At 36.8% G+C, this 12,702-nt stretch overlaps 1 protein-coding gene across 2 annotated transcripts in view; it reads left to right on the forward strand.

Moving 5' to 3' along the window:
* MICU1 (mitochondrial calcium uptake 1) overlaps nt 1-12,702 on the forward strand; it is a 219,321-nt gene that overhangs the window by 32,284 nt on the left and 174,335 nt on the right. The window contains exons 2-3 of one of the 2 annotated variants that reach the window (XM_007454676.1): nt 3,461-3,622; nt 7,425-7,599. In XM_007454676.1, the coding sequence (XP_007454738.1) occupies nt 3,462-3,622; nt 7,425-7,599 (336 nt within the window). In that variant the 5' untranslated portion in view covers nt 3,461. Of the gene's footprint in view, nt 1-3,456; nt 3,623-7,424; nt 7,600-12,702 lie in introns of those variants that run through there. The other variant, XM_007454675.1, reaches the window with a different exon arrangement.

The raw sequence follows: 12,702 nt of genomic DNA on the forward strand, positions 1-12,702 counted from the left end.
ATTCCTTTTAATGGTTATCATTTTTAATATTTATATTACATTGTATTCTGTCATTATAACATTGTGTATCTTTCTGTAATTGGACACTTGATCTCCTTTTGAAGTGTGGCTATTATATTTATTTTTCTGGGAACAGTTTTGAAGAGCTTTCCCCCCCTTACGTTATTTATTTGGGAATCAAGAATTTTGGGATCTATTGTAGGTTTTTGTACTAATTAGCTATGAGTAAACTACATAACTTATCTAGATCTTAGTTGCTTTACCTGTAAAATAAGGATGTTGAATTAAGTGATTTTCTGGTTCTGTGACCCTTTGAAAGTTACCAAAAACAATACATTAAGCATGATAGTTTAAAAATAATAGATACAGAAACACAGCAGTGATATACTGTTACAGGTTTTTTGTTTTTTTTTTTTAAAAAACAACTTGTTCTGTTTCTTTGTGGATAGATAATGCTTTTCTTTGGCAACAAGATTATCTTTTACTTGCTTCTCTTGACATTTCTTGATTAGAAATACCTCTTCATCTTTTTTCAATTGCAATCAAAGCTATTTTTTAGAGGCATGCCTTTTTTTGGGAGAAGGATGGGGACTGTTAGGAAAGAGAAAAATGCACTGGTTTTGATTTAATTTAATCCATGTCATATATGTGCATGTTAATCTTCATTACTGCATAACTGCTGCCAGTTGGCCTATTCAGTTTTCCAGACTCAGTTGGAAAGCTGATCTCCTTAAATCTGTTTAAACGGTCTCTCATCAAAACTTAACACATTCAGCTAGTTACACTATTTCTTCAGTACAAAGCTGAGAATTAAATTATAATAGAGCCTGTTCTCAGTGGGATAATTTTTTTCCTCTGTTTACTTGGCATCTATTGGAAATTACCCTAGAGAAGGTGACTAGATATATATTGTTGTGTACTTTGGGGAATGAGATTAAAACCAGTGGTGAAATGAGATGTAGACAGTAACATTTGAATTACAACATCAGATGTAAGTGGAGTGTTAGTATAACTCAGAACCTCCAAAGTTTAAAATTCTCTGGAGCCATAGCATACAGATATAGATGCTCAAATCTAATAAATCTTGAATATATGATATGGTCTTAGTCCCTCCCCCCGAATTGAAATAGATTAAATTTTTCCATACCTTTTTTTACCAGAGGTATGAGAACATTAAAGAAATAAAAGAAACCCTAAAGCTCCTGTAGCAGTTCTCTCATCAATGGGTATACTTTTCTCTGAGGAGGAGAGATGAACTTCCTTTGTGCGTAACTGTTTAGTAGTAGAGTTGAGACTAGATCTTGGGTCATTGGATTCCTATTCCATTTCACTTTCTACCATATTCCTTAGTGTTGTCATTACTTTAATTCCTTTTCCCTTTTTGTCTTCCACATCTCCTATGCAGTTAGATTTTTTTTTTTTTTGCCACACCACACGACTTGCAGGATCTCAGTTCCCCAACCAGGGATTGAACCCGGGCGCTCATCAGTGAGAGTGCAGAGTCCTAACCACTGGACCACCAGGGAATTCCAATGCAGTTAGATATTGATGTATGTCAAACACTGATATCTGATAGTTTTGTTTCTCTTTGGAAATTTTTATTTTATTTTATTTTTGGTTTCTATACTTAATCATCCTGATCTAGGTGCTCATCACAATACTTTCGGTTATTAGCTGCCTCTGACTGTACTCATTACTTCCCTGTTAGCTCTCTTTGCCTATGGTTCTTTGTAGTTTATTCTATTCACTGCTATTAGATAGATTGGAATTCTTTTAAAAATGTTTGCATCATGTTATTTTCCTTTTAAGGACTTCAGTGGCTCCCTGTTTGTTGTATATGTGGTCAAAATTCTCAGTCCAGCATTCAAAGGATCTTCTCAAGTGATCACGGCTTTCCTATTTGATCATTTATATATTCTCCATATCAGATCAGATGTTGTAAACTTATCTTCCAGCCTTATACCCCTTGCCTAGCCCAGCTTTTGAACTGGTTATGTTATTTGTCTTTCACATTGAGAACTTTCAAATGCTCTTTTCTTTCTGTTGTCAATGATGAATAATGTTTTCTCCAGATATGAATGTTTTAGTTGTGCTTGTCTTTGTTACAGACGAAAGCAATGCTATGTATGAATGCACTTGTGGGTTTGGAAAATGTTAATTTAAAAATGAATCAGATGTTGACAGATGGAAGAAAACATAAAAGACAATCTCCTTGTTGCTGGAATTTGCTAGAGTATGTGCAATAAAATGAGGTGATTTCTAGGATTGGAAGGGATGTAAGAATTGTGGTGCTGAAGCTTAGGTCATAGCATATAGGAGAAAAAATTAATTATTTCCCACTTTATCTTTAAGGGCAAGATTTAGCTCCAACTTTGGCATTGGACCTACGTTGAATGAAGGAGGCTAGGAGAAAGCTTTACTTAAGAGATTATAGGTATAGGTCCCAGAGAAGAATCAGTATCCACCTCGGTGATGTTAGGAGACAGCTAAATAGTCTAACTTGACCTGAACCCAAACAATAAAAGACATAGTTTTCTTAGTGTATTGGGGTTGAAAAATGTACTTAAATGTTCAGAGCCAGTACGTGTATAATTTGCAACTTGACATTTTTCATGTTAAAGTAAAATAGTTAAATATTTTAAGCAGCTGTAATGTAACAGGGTCTGTGTTAGACTGTGTGTTTTCACAGAATAATTTTGACCTTAAAGGAAGCTCAGAACCAATTGTGTATGTTGGGAGTTGGGGGGAGGCAAAGTTATGTATGAACAAAGTTATGTATGAACAAATATGTGAATATGTGAATATACATACAAAGTGCAAGATAATTTAAATCAGGAAGAAATAAACTATGCTTTGAGAAAATCAAAGGGGAGAAGTATGGATACTTTGTGTGATTTGAATGAACTGCCACTACGAAAAGTCATGTAATCAAGAAGAAATGTCTGTTTCTCCTTCAGTCACCTGTAGATGGCTTTACAGTGAGTTCTTTTGGTGTAGCACTTTAGTAAATTTATCTGACATCCATGGCTGCGTCCTCACCAGAGTTTCCGGATCTCAACCCAGTTGGGCATGGCCCGTTTACAGATTTATTCCTTTTTTGTTGCTCTGCAACAGCCCTTTAAGTAGTGACTGCTCCCTGTATCTAATGTCTCTTTACCCCTTAGTACTTAATTGCCTGTTGTTATTAATAATGCTTTATATTAAATTTTCCCTGTTCAAATTACCATGTGGTTTCTTCTAATTGTACCTTGACTGATATGTAAGGTTTATAAGTAGTAGTACTTTTCTCATCAGATTGTTCTGAGGATTAAATGGGATAATACATAGTATTGCCAAGTGTTTAGAATACTGTCTGCCATTAAGTACTTAGTATTTGTTGGTGATGTTAATACTGTTATTATCATCATCATCACTGTCACTGCCACCAGCTAGGAATAACATTTCTACTTTTTGTCCACAGGATGTTTCGTCTTAACTCTCTTTCTGCATTGGCAGAGCTGGCAGTGGGCTCTCGATGGTACCATGGAGCATCACAGCCCACCCAGATCAGGCGACGGCTGATGATGGTGGCTTTTCTTGGAGCATCTGCAGTAACTGCAAGTACGGGTCTCTTGTGGAAGAGGTGAGTGTTATCCGAGCATCCTGTTCCTGCATGTACTTTTATTCTTCCAGTTGTCTCTGTTATCTAAAAGGGATTGATTTCTGGCTTGACTTTGTATCGAAATTTCTTTGCTAAATCATTTGGCATTGATAATATTTGTCTATGAAATAAGATGTTTCAGGGAATTAGGCTATCATGTCAAAGCAACAAATAGGAAATATTCTGCTTCAAGGTCTGCCTGTCTTTTATAGGGTGAAAAAGAAGTTGGGAGGGGTATAATAAGCAAAGAGTCCATGGCTTTTTATTGGCTGAGTCCTTGTCAGGAAAGAAGAGGTGTCTTTCTTCTTCCTGTTGGGCTCTGCTATCATCACAGAGTGTGAGAGCTCCCCCTGACTGTAATTGAGGCTTCTGTTTATTAATTTTTTACATTTCCCCCTTTTGACCAAGACCTTTCTTTGAAAGCATTGCTGATCAAAAATCAGGTTTTCTACTGCCAGTGAGTTTTCATATTTCAGTGCCAGGGAGGAGCTTTCCTGGGTCTAATGTCTCATGTTGGAGAGGAAGTGCGTAGATTGGAAAACTGTTGAGGTCACATTTGAGTAACAAGGAGGTGTAAGAGGGAGAACGCTCATGCACGTTTTATCTGAAGTTCACTGTTACCAAGATCATAGACATTGGAAATCATCTGAAACATTGTCATCATTAAAGGTTTCAGCAACACATTTCCAACAGGGCTTGTTCAGATATCTTGGGATGGCTGTCTCATCAGAAGTTGTCTCCTTCAATTTCAGGAAATCTTTGGTTTCAGGTCACCAGATGATGTGTAGGTCCAGTCAGGGTTTGGCGCTTTCTTTAGGTGTCTGACGTGAATCTAATAGTCTCTTCCTTGGAGTTTGGCAGCACAAAGGTTGGTTAGCAGTACCCGATAGAGGCCTCTCCAGCAAGCTTGAAGAGACTTCTTCTGGAGGTGTCTTTTCCAATAGACAGAATCTCCAGGTGCAAGCTGTGATGCTTAAGGTCTTCATCTCCAAACAGTGCACTGTGAAAAGATTGCTTTACCAAAGCATGATTATTTTTAATAGAAGCAATTAGGTCTTTGGGATATTGGAGTATCTCTTCTTTTATCAGTTGTGGGTCAGAAGAAGCAGGAGACAAGTGCATTGGGCATCCTATGACTGTTTCAAAGGGTGAGAGTTTATGAGTTCCAAAAGGGGTGGATCTGAGATTTAGAAGGACCAGTGACAATGCTTTGGCCAAGGTATTTGGAGGGCCTCTACAAATTTTGCCAATAGAGTCTTAGTAATGCCTTTAGTCCTTTTCACTAAACCAGAGGGTGGTAAGCCCAGTGAAGGTCTTGTAAAACCAGCCTAAATTACATGTTAAGGTTCAGTCACTAAATAGTGTAGGAGTTTGAAGGAATAGAGTCATTACCTTTGCTGAGTAAGTAGGGAAAATCTTTATAGAATAGATTATCAGTTTCAATCTCTAGTAAGCCCAAGGAGCCTTTACTGAACATTCAGTTTTTTTCTTGCTGTTCATAATAGAATGAACATGGGAAGCCCATCAGATGATTTGTCTTCATGTAGAATTTTCTTTCAAGTGCAAGTTTTTATCTAAATACCTGTTTGTGATTCTTTTGGTCTCACATTTCTTCTTTCAGTGAATTTTTTGTTGTTGTTGTGGTAAAAAATATGTATAATATAAAGTTCACCATCCTGCAGTATAATCTTTAAAAATTGTGAATCACTGTATTGTATACCTGTAACTTACTGTACATCAACTATACTTCAGTTTTATACAGTAGGTTCTTATTATTTATCTATTTTATATGTAGTAGTGTGTATATGTCAGTCCCAGTCTCCCAATTTATGCCTTTCCCCACTTTCCCCCTTGGTAACCATAAGTTTGTTTTCTACATCTGTGACTAAATTTCTGTTTTGTAAATAGGTTCATTTGTACCCTTTTTTTTAGATTCCACATATAAGCGATATCATATGATATTTGTCTTTCTCTGTCTGACTTACTTCACTCAGTATGACAATCTATAGGTCCATCCTTTTTGCTGCAAATGGCATTATTTCATTCTTTTTCATGGCTGAGTAGTATTACATTGTATATATGTACCACATCTTCTTTATCCATTCCTCTGTCGATGGGCATTTAGGTTGCTTCCATGTCTTGGCTATTGTAAACAGTGCTGCAGTGAACATTGGGGTGCATGTATCCTTTCGAATTACGGTTTTCTCCAGATATATGCCCAGGAGTGGGATTGCTGGATCATGTGGTAGCTCTATTTTTAATTTTTTAAGGAATCTCCATACTGTTCTCCATAGTGACTGTACCAATTTACATTCCCACCAATAGTGTAGGAGGGTTCCCTTTCCTCCACACCTTCTCCAGTATTTATTGTTTGTAGGTTTTTTGATGATGGCCATCCTGACTGGTGTGAGGTGATACCTCATTGTAGTTTTGATGTGCATTTCTCTAATAATTAGTGATGTTGAACATCTTTTCATGTGCCTGTTGCCCATCTGGATGTTTTCTTTGGAGAAGTGTCTCTTTAGATCTTCTGCCCATTTTTTGCTTGAGCTATTTGTTTTTTTCTTAAAGAGATACTTTTTTTTTTTTTTCTCCCCACCACGTGGCATGTGGGATCTCAGTTCCCTGACCAGGGATCTAACTCGTGCCTGCCCCCTGTGATGGAAGCACAGAGTCTTAACCACTGGACCTCCAGGAAGTCCTGGGTTGTTTGTTTTTTTGATAGTGAGCTGCATGAGCTGTTTGTATGTTTTGGAGATTAATCCCATGTCAGTCGCTTCGTTTGCAAATTCTGTGTTGATTGATAGAAATTTAGGTTTCTCCCATATCTTGGCTACTGTGAATAATACTGCACTGAACATGAGAGTGTATATATCTCTTTGAGATCCTGATTTCAGTTCCTTGTGATGTGTAACCAGAAGTGGGATCGCTTAATCATATTCTAGTTAGAAAACTAACATATTCTATTGCTAGTTTTTTGAGTATCCTCCATACTGTTTTCCATAGTGGCTGTATCAATTTACTTTCCCACCTACAGTGTACCAGGCATCCCTTTTCTCCACATGCTTGCCTACACTTGTTATCTTTTGGGGTTTTATTTTGTTATTTGTTTGTTTGTTTGTTTTTGAGCAAAGCCATCCTACCAGGTGTGAGGTGATATCTCGTGGTGGTTTTGATTTGCATTTCCCTGATGATTATTGATGTTGAGCACCTTTAATCAGGTTATTTATTTTGTTGCTATTGTGTAGTAAGAGTTCCTTTTATACATTTAAAATATTAACCCTTTATTAAATATATGGTTTGCAAATATTTTCTTCCATTGTGTAGATGGTCTTTTCATTTTGTTGATTATTGCTCTGCTGAAGGTTTTTAGTGTCATGTAATCCTGCCTGTTTTTGATTTGTTGCCTGTGCTTTTGGTGTCATATCCTTTATATTTAAGGCTGAATATTATTCTGTTATACAGATATACCATATTCCATTTATCTATCAATATACATTTGGGTTGCTTCCACATTTTAGCTATTGTGAATAATGCTGCTATTAAGATGAGTGTGCAAAAATCTCTGAATGACCCTGCTTTCAATTCTTTTGGATATATAACCAGAAGTGGGATTGCTGGATCATATGTTAGTTCTATTTTTAATTTTTTGAGGAACGTTTTCATGTCGAACTTTTCACAAATTTCATTGCTGTTGTTCCTGCCTAGCTTTATCTGAAAATATTTATTTGTTTAATATGATGGACCTTCTTGATTGATAGATTTTTTTTTTTTTAATATCCAGGGCCCTTGCACAATCTCCACCATCTGTAAACAACCTAAAGAGTGAACTTGGTGCTAAAGGGAAGAGTAAAGATGAAGGGGAAGATTGTAACCACGAAAAAAAGGCTTCAGGTATTTGTCTTGAGCCTTATCCAGAAGAGAAAAAGAAGAAACGTTCTGGATTCAGAGACAGAAAAGTATGGAACACAGTCTTATAAATTATTAGAACTATAGTTAATTCTATTTTAGAATAATGCTGTTGAGTCTTTTATCATATATTTCAGATGGTTTATATTCACTTTGAAGTTATGCACCTCTTTGCTATTTTCCATCATGTTCTAAGGCAAATGTACACTTTGAATGTGAAGTTAATTGGGATAGTGAAAAGGACCTAGAATTGGTAATCAGGATTAACATGTATTTTCTTTGTTCTTTCAATTCAACCACCTAAGGTGATTATTGCTTTTTAGATCTTTCTGGTTCTGAATGTTTTCATATATGTGAAGTTGAGTCTGTGATATACTGATTTGTCATGATGCCAAATTGTAAAGGCAGAATAAAATCTCTTTGGAAATATACAAATATTTCCAAAAAATAACTAATTTTGAGGACAGCATAAACTCAACATAATTCCAGCATTTTATATCTTTAACACAATATGCTGTTATACAGTTTTACCTGAGAAAAGTTTAGCTCCTCTGTAATAATGCCTGTGATATTGGGCGTTTGAATTCAGCAGACCAGTGATGAAAAGTCAAAAGGTTGACTTTCTTAGACATTTTGCATGTTAACATTGAGATTCAGGGAGTTACCCTTACTTGCTAAAATATAGCTAATCAATGCAACAAGATAATTTGAGTTACTTTGTGTGTGTTGTGGGGGGCGTATAATTGCAAGCAAGAGAAATTTGGATCTTCTGTTTATTTGGATGAAGCTATTAAATATGTCTTCTCATTTCCCAAATCTACTTCTGATTAAACTGAATTTGAACAAGTTACGTATCACAAGTTAATTATCTATCATGCCATTTTTTCCAAAATGGTACATTTATTTCATCTTTTGCCCTGAGTGAATTTGAGGAAAGTTCCAATTTATCTTGCGCAATGAGCTTCACTTATAGTCAAAATTTACATTTTACAGTGTTGGGCAAAAATGACCCAAGTAAATGTTTATTTTTGAATCTTCCATTTTCTGCTCCCGCTTTCTGCTTAGCAGATGACTATATCTAATGCTTCACAGAAAAAATGAAAGCTATCAGTGTAATTTACTTAATTAGTAGTTATAAAACCTTTCTAATCTATATCTGAAATAGTTCTTATTTCTTTCACTAAATTCTCAGTGAATGGGTAACCATTCCATGTGTCATTTTGTCTCCCCAAGAACCTATTTAAAAACATACTCTTTTTCTATCCCGTTTTTTATTTATTTATTTTTGGCTGCATTGGGTCTTCATTGCAGTGCGCAGGCTTTCTCTAGTTGTGGCAAGTGGGGGCTACTCTTCGTTGCGGTGCGCGGGCTTCTCACTGGGGTGGCTTCTCTTGTTGCGGAGCATGGGCTCTAGGTGTGCAGGCTTCAGTAGTCGTGGCACGTGGGCTGAGTAGTCGTGGCTTGCAGGCTCTAGAGCACAGGCTCACGGGTTGTGGCACATGGGCTTAGTTGCTCCACGGTATGTGGGATCTTAGCGGACCAGGGCTCGAACCTATGTCCCCTGCATTGGCAGGCAGATTGTTAACCACTGCACCACCAGGGAAGCCATATCCCGTTTTTAAGAATTTTGTTTAATTAAGAAAAGAAATTTTTTTTTTGCCGCACCTTGTGGCACGCAGAATTTCCCTGACCAGGGATTGAACCCATGCGCCTGCACTGGAAGCGCTGAGTCTTAACCACTGGACTACTAGGGAAGCTCCCAACTTCATTTTTTGGCATGTGGATATCCAATTTTCCCAGTATCATTTGTTGAAAAGGCTGTCCTTTCTCCATTGAACGGTTGTGGCACCCTTGTCAAAATCATTTGATGTGTCTGAGGGTTTATTTCTGGGCTTTCTTTTCTATTTGTCTGCTCTATATGATTGTCTTTGTGCCAATACCACATTCTTCTTATGACTGTAATAAGTTTTGAAATCAGGAAGTTGGAGTCCTCCAACTTTGTTCTTCTTTTTCAAAATTATTTTGGGTCTTTGGAGTCCCTTGAGATTGCATGATGGACACATAAGTTGTTACCGTACCTTGGCAATTGTGAACAGTGCTGCAGTGAACATGGAGTACAGATATCTCTTTGAGATGCTGATTTCATTTCCTTTGGATATATACCCAGAAGCTGGATTATTGGGTCATATGGTTCTATTTTTTTTAATTTATAAATTTATTTATTTTATTTATTTTGGGCTGTGTTGGGTCTTCATTGCAGTGCGTGGGCTTCTCATTGTGGTGGCTTCTCTTGTTGCAGAGCACGGGCTCTAGGCGTGCAAGCTTCAGTATTTGTGGCTCGCGGGCTCTAGAGCACGGGCTCTAGAGCACAGGCTCAGTAGTTGTGGCACACGGGCTTAGTTGCTCCGCAGAATGTGGAATCTTCTTGGACCAGGGCTCAAACCCATGTCTCCGCATTGGCAGGCGGATTCTCAACCACTGCGCCACCAGGGAAGCCTGGTAGTTCTATTTTTAATTTCTTGAGGAACCTCCATACTGTTTTCCATAGTGACTGAATCAATTTATGTTCCCACCAACAGTGCAAAAGTGTTCCCTTTTCTCCATACCCTCACCAACACTTGTTATCTTTTATCTTTTTTAAAAAAATTTTATTTTATATTGGAGTATAGTTGATTAACAATGTTGTGTTACTTTCAGGTGTACAGCAAAGTGATTCAGTTATACATATACAAGTATCTACTGTTTTTCAAATTCTTTTCCCATTTAGGTTAGTATACAATATTGAAAAGAGTTCCCTGTACTATACAGTAGGTCCCTGTTGGTTATCTATTTTAAATATAGCAGTGTGTACATGTCAGTTCCAAACTCCCAGTGTAGCCCTCCCCCCAACCCTTCCCTGCTGGTAACTGTAAGTTTGTTCTCTAAGTCTATGAATCTGTTTTGTAAATAAGTTCATTTGTGTCATTTTTTTTTTAGATTCCACATATAAGCGATATCAATGATATTTGTCTTTCTCTGTCTGACTTACTTCACTTAGTATGATAATCTCCATGTCCATCCATGTTGCTGCCAGTGAGTGGCATTATTTCATTCTTTTTCGTGGCTGAGTAATATTCCCTTGTGTATATGTGCCGCATCTTCTTTATCCATTCATCTGTCGACAGACATTTAGGTTGCTTTCATGTCTTGGCTATTGTAAACAGTGCTGCCCTGAACATTAGGGTGCATGTATTCTTTCAAACCATGGTTTTCTCCAGATATATGTCCAGGAGTGGGATTACTGGATCATATGGTAGCTCTATTTTTAGTTTTTTAAGGAACTTCCATACTGTTCTCCATAGTGGCTGTACTAATTTATATTCCCACCAACAGCATAGTAGGGTTCCCTTTTCTCCACACCCTCTCCAGCATTTATTGTTTGTGGACTTTTTGATTATGGCCATTCTGACTGGTATGAGGTCCTCATTGGAGTTTTGATTTGTGGTTCTCTGAAAATTAGTGATGTTGAGCATCTTTTCATGTGCTTTTTGGCCATCTGTATGTCTTCTTTGGAGAAATGTCTATTTAGATCTTCCACCCATTTTTCGATTTTTTTTTCCCCGTGCCATGCGGCTTGCGGGATCTTACTTCCCCGATCAGGTATTGAACCTGTGCCCTTGGCAGTGAAAATGTGGAGTCCTGACCACTGGACCACCGGGAATTCCCTGTTTGTTTTCTTGACAGAGCTGAATGAACTCTTTGTATATTTTGGAGATTAATCTCCGATTGGTCACTTTGTTTGCAAATATTTTCTTCCATTCTGTGGGTTTTCTTTTTGTTTTGTTTATGGTTTCGTTTGTTGTGCAGAAGCTAAGTTTAATTAGGTCCCATTTGTTTATTTTTGTTTTTATTTTTATTACTCTAGGAGGTGGATCAAAAAAGATATTGCTGCAACTTATGTCAAAGAGTGTTTTGCCTATGTTTTCCTCTAAGAGTTTTATAGTGTCCAGTGTTACATTTAGCTCTTTACTCCATTTTAAGTTTATTTTTGTGTATGGTGTTAGAGAATTGTTCTAATTTCATTCTTTTACATGTAGCTGTCCAGTTTTCCCAGCACCACTTATTGAAGAGACTGTTTTTTCTCCATTGTATATTCTTGCCTCCTTTGCATTAATTGACCATAGGTGCGTGGGTTTATTTCTGGGTTTTCTGTCCTATTCCATTGATCTATATTTCTGTTTTTGTGCCAGTACCACACTGTTTTGAGTACTGTAGCTTTGTAATATAGCCTGAAGTCAGGGAGCCTGATTCCTCCAGCTCCGTCTTTTGTGTCTCCACACAGACACAGGTCTTTTGTGTCTCCATATAAATGTAAAAATTTTTTGTACTAGTTCTGTGAAAAATGCCATTGGTAATTTGATAGGGATTGCATTGAATCTGTACATTGCCTTGGGTAGTATAGGCATTTTGACAATATTCATTCTTCCAATCCAAGAATCTTCTTTCTTAATGTAGGCATTTATTGCTATGAATTTCCTTTTAGAACTGCTTTTGCTGCATCCCATGTTTTGATATTTTGTGTTTTCACTTTCATTCCTCTCAAGATACTTTTTGATTTCTGTTTTCATTTCTTCCTCGACCCATTGGTTTTTCAGGAATGTGTTGTTTAATCTGCACATATTTTTGAATTTTCTAGTTTTCTTCTTTTTGTAGTTGAACTTTAGTTGCATACCATTATGGTCAAAAAAGATACTTGATATGATTTCAGTCTTAAATTTATAAAGCCTTGTTTTGTGACCTAACATGTGATCTCTGCTGGAGAGGGTCCCATGTGCACTTGAGAATAATGTGTATTCTGCTGCTTTTGAATGGAATTTTCTGTAAATGTCTTCAAGTTCATCTGGTCTAATATGTAGTTCAAGTCCAATGTTTCCTCATTTATTTTCTATTCAGATGATCAGTTGTTCAAAATGGGGTATCAAAGTTCCCTTCTATTATTATATTGCTGTCTTTTTCTCCCTTTAGTTCTATTAATATTTGCTTTATAAATTTAGGTTCTCTCATGTTGGGTATAAAACTTTTTACAAATGTTTTATCCTCCTTATGAATTGATCTTGTATAATTATATTATTCTCTTTTTTGTCTGTTGTTACAGTCTTTGCCTTAAAGTTTAT

This window comes from Lipotes vexillifer, unplaced genomic scaffold (assembly GCF_000442215.2).
Source record: "Lipotes vexillifer unplaced genomic scaffold, Lipotes_vexillifer_v1.1 scaffold205, whole genome shotgun sequence".
NCBI lineage: Eukaryota > Metazoa > Chordata > Mammalia > Artiodactyla > Lipotidae > Lipotes > Lipotes vexillifer.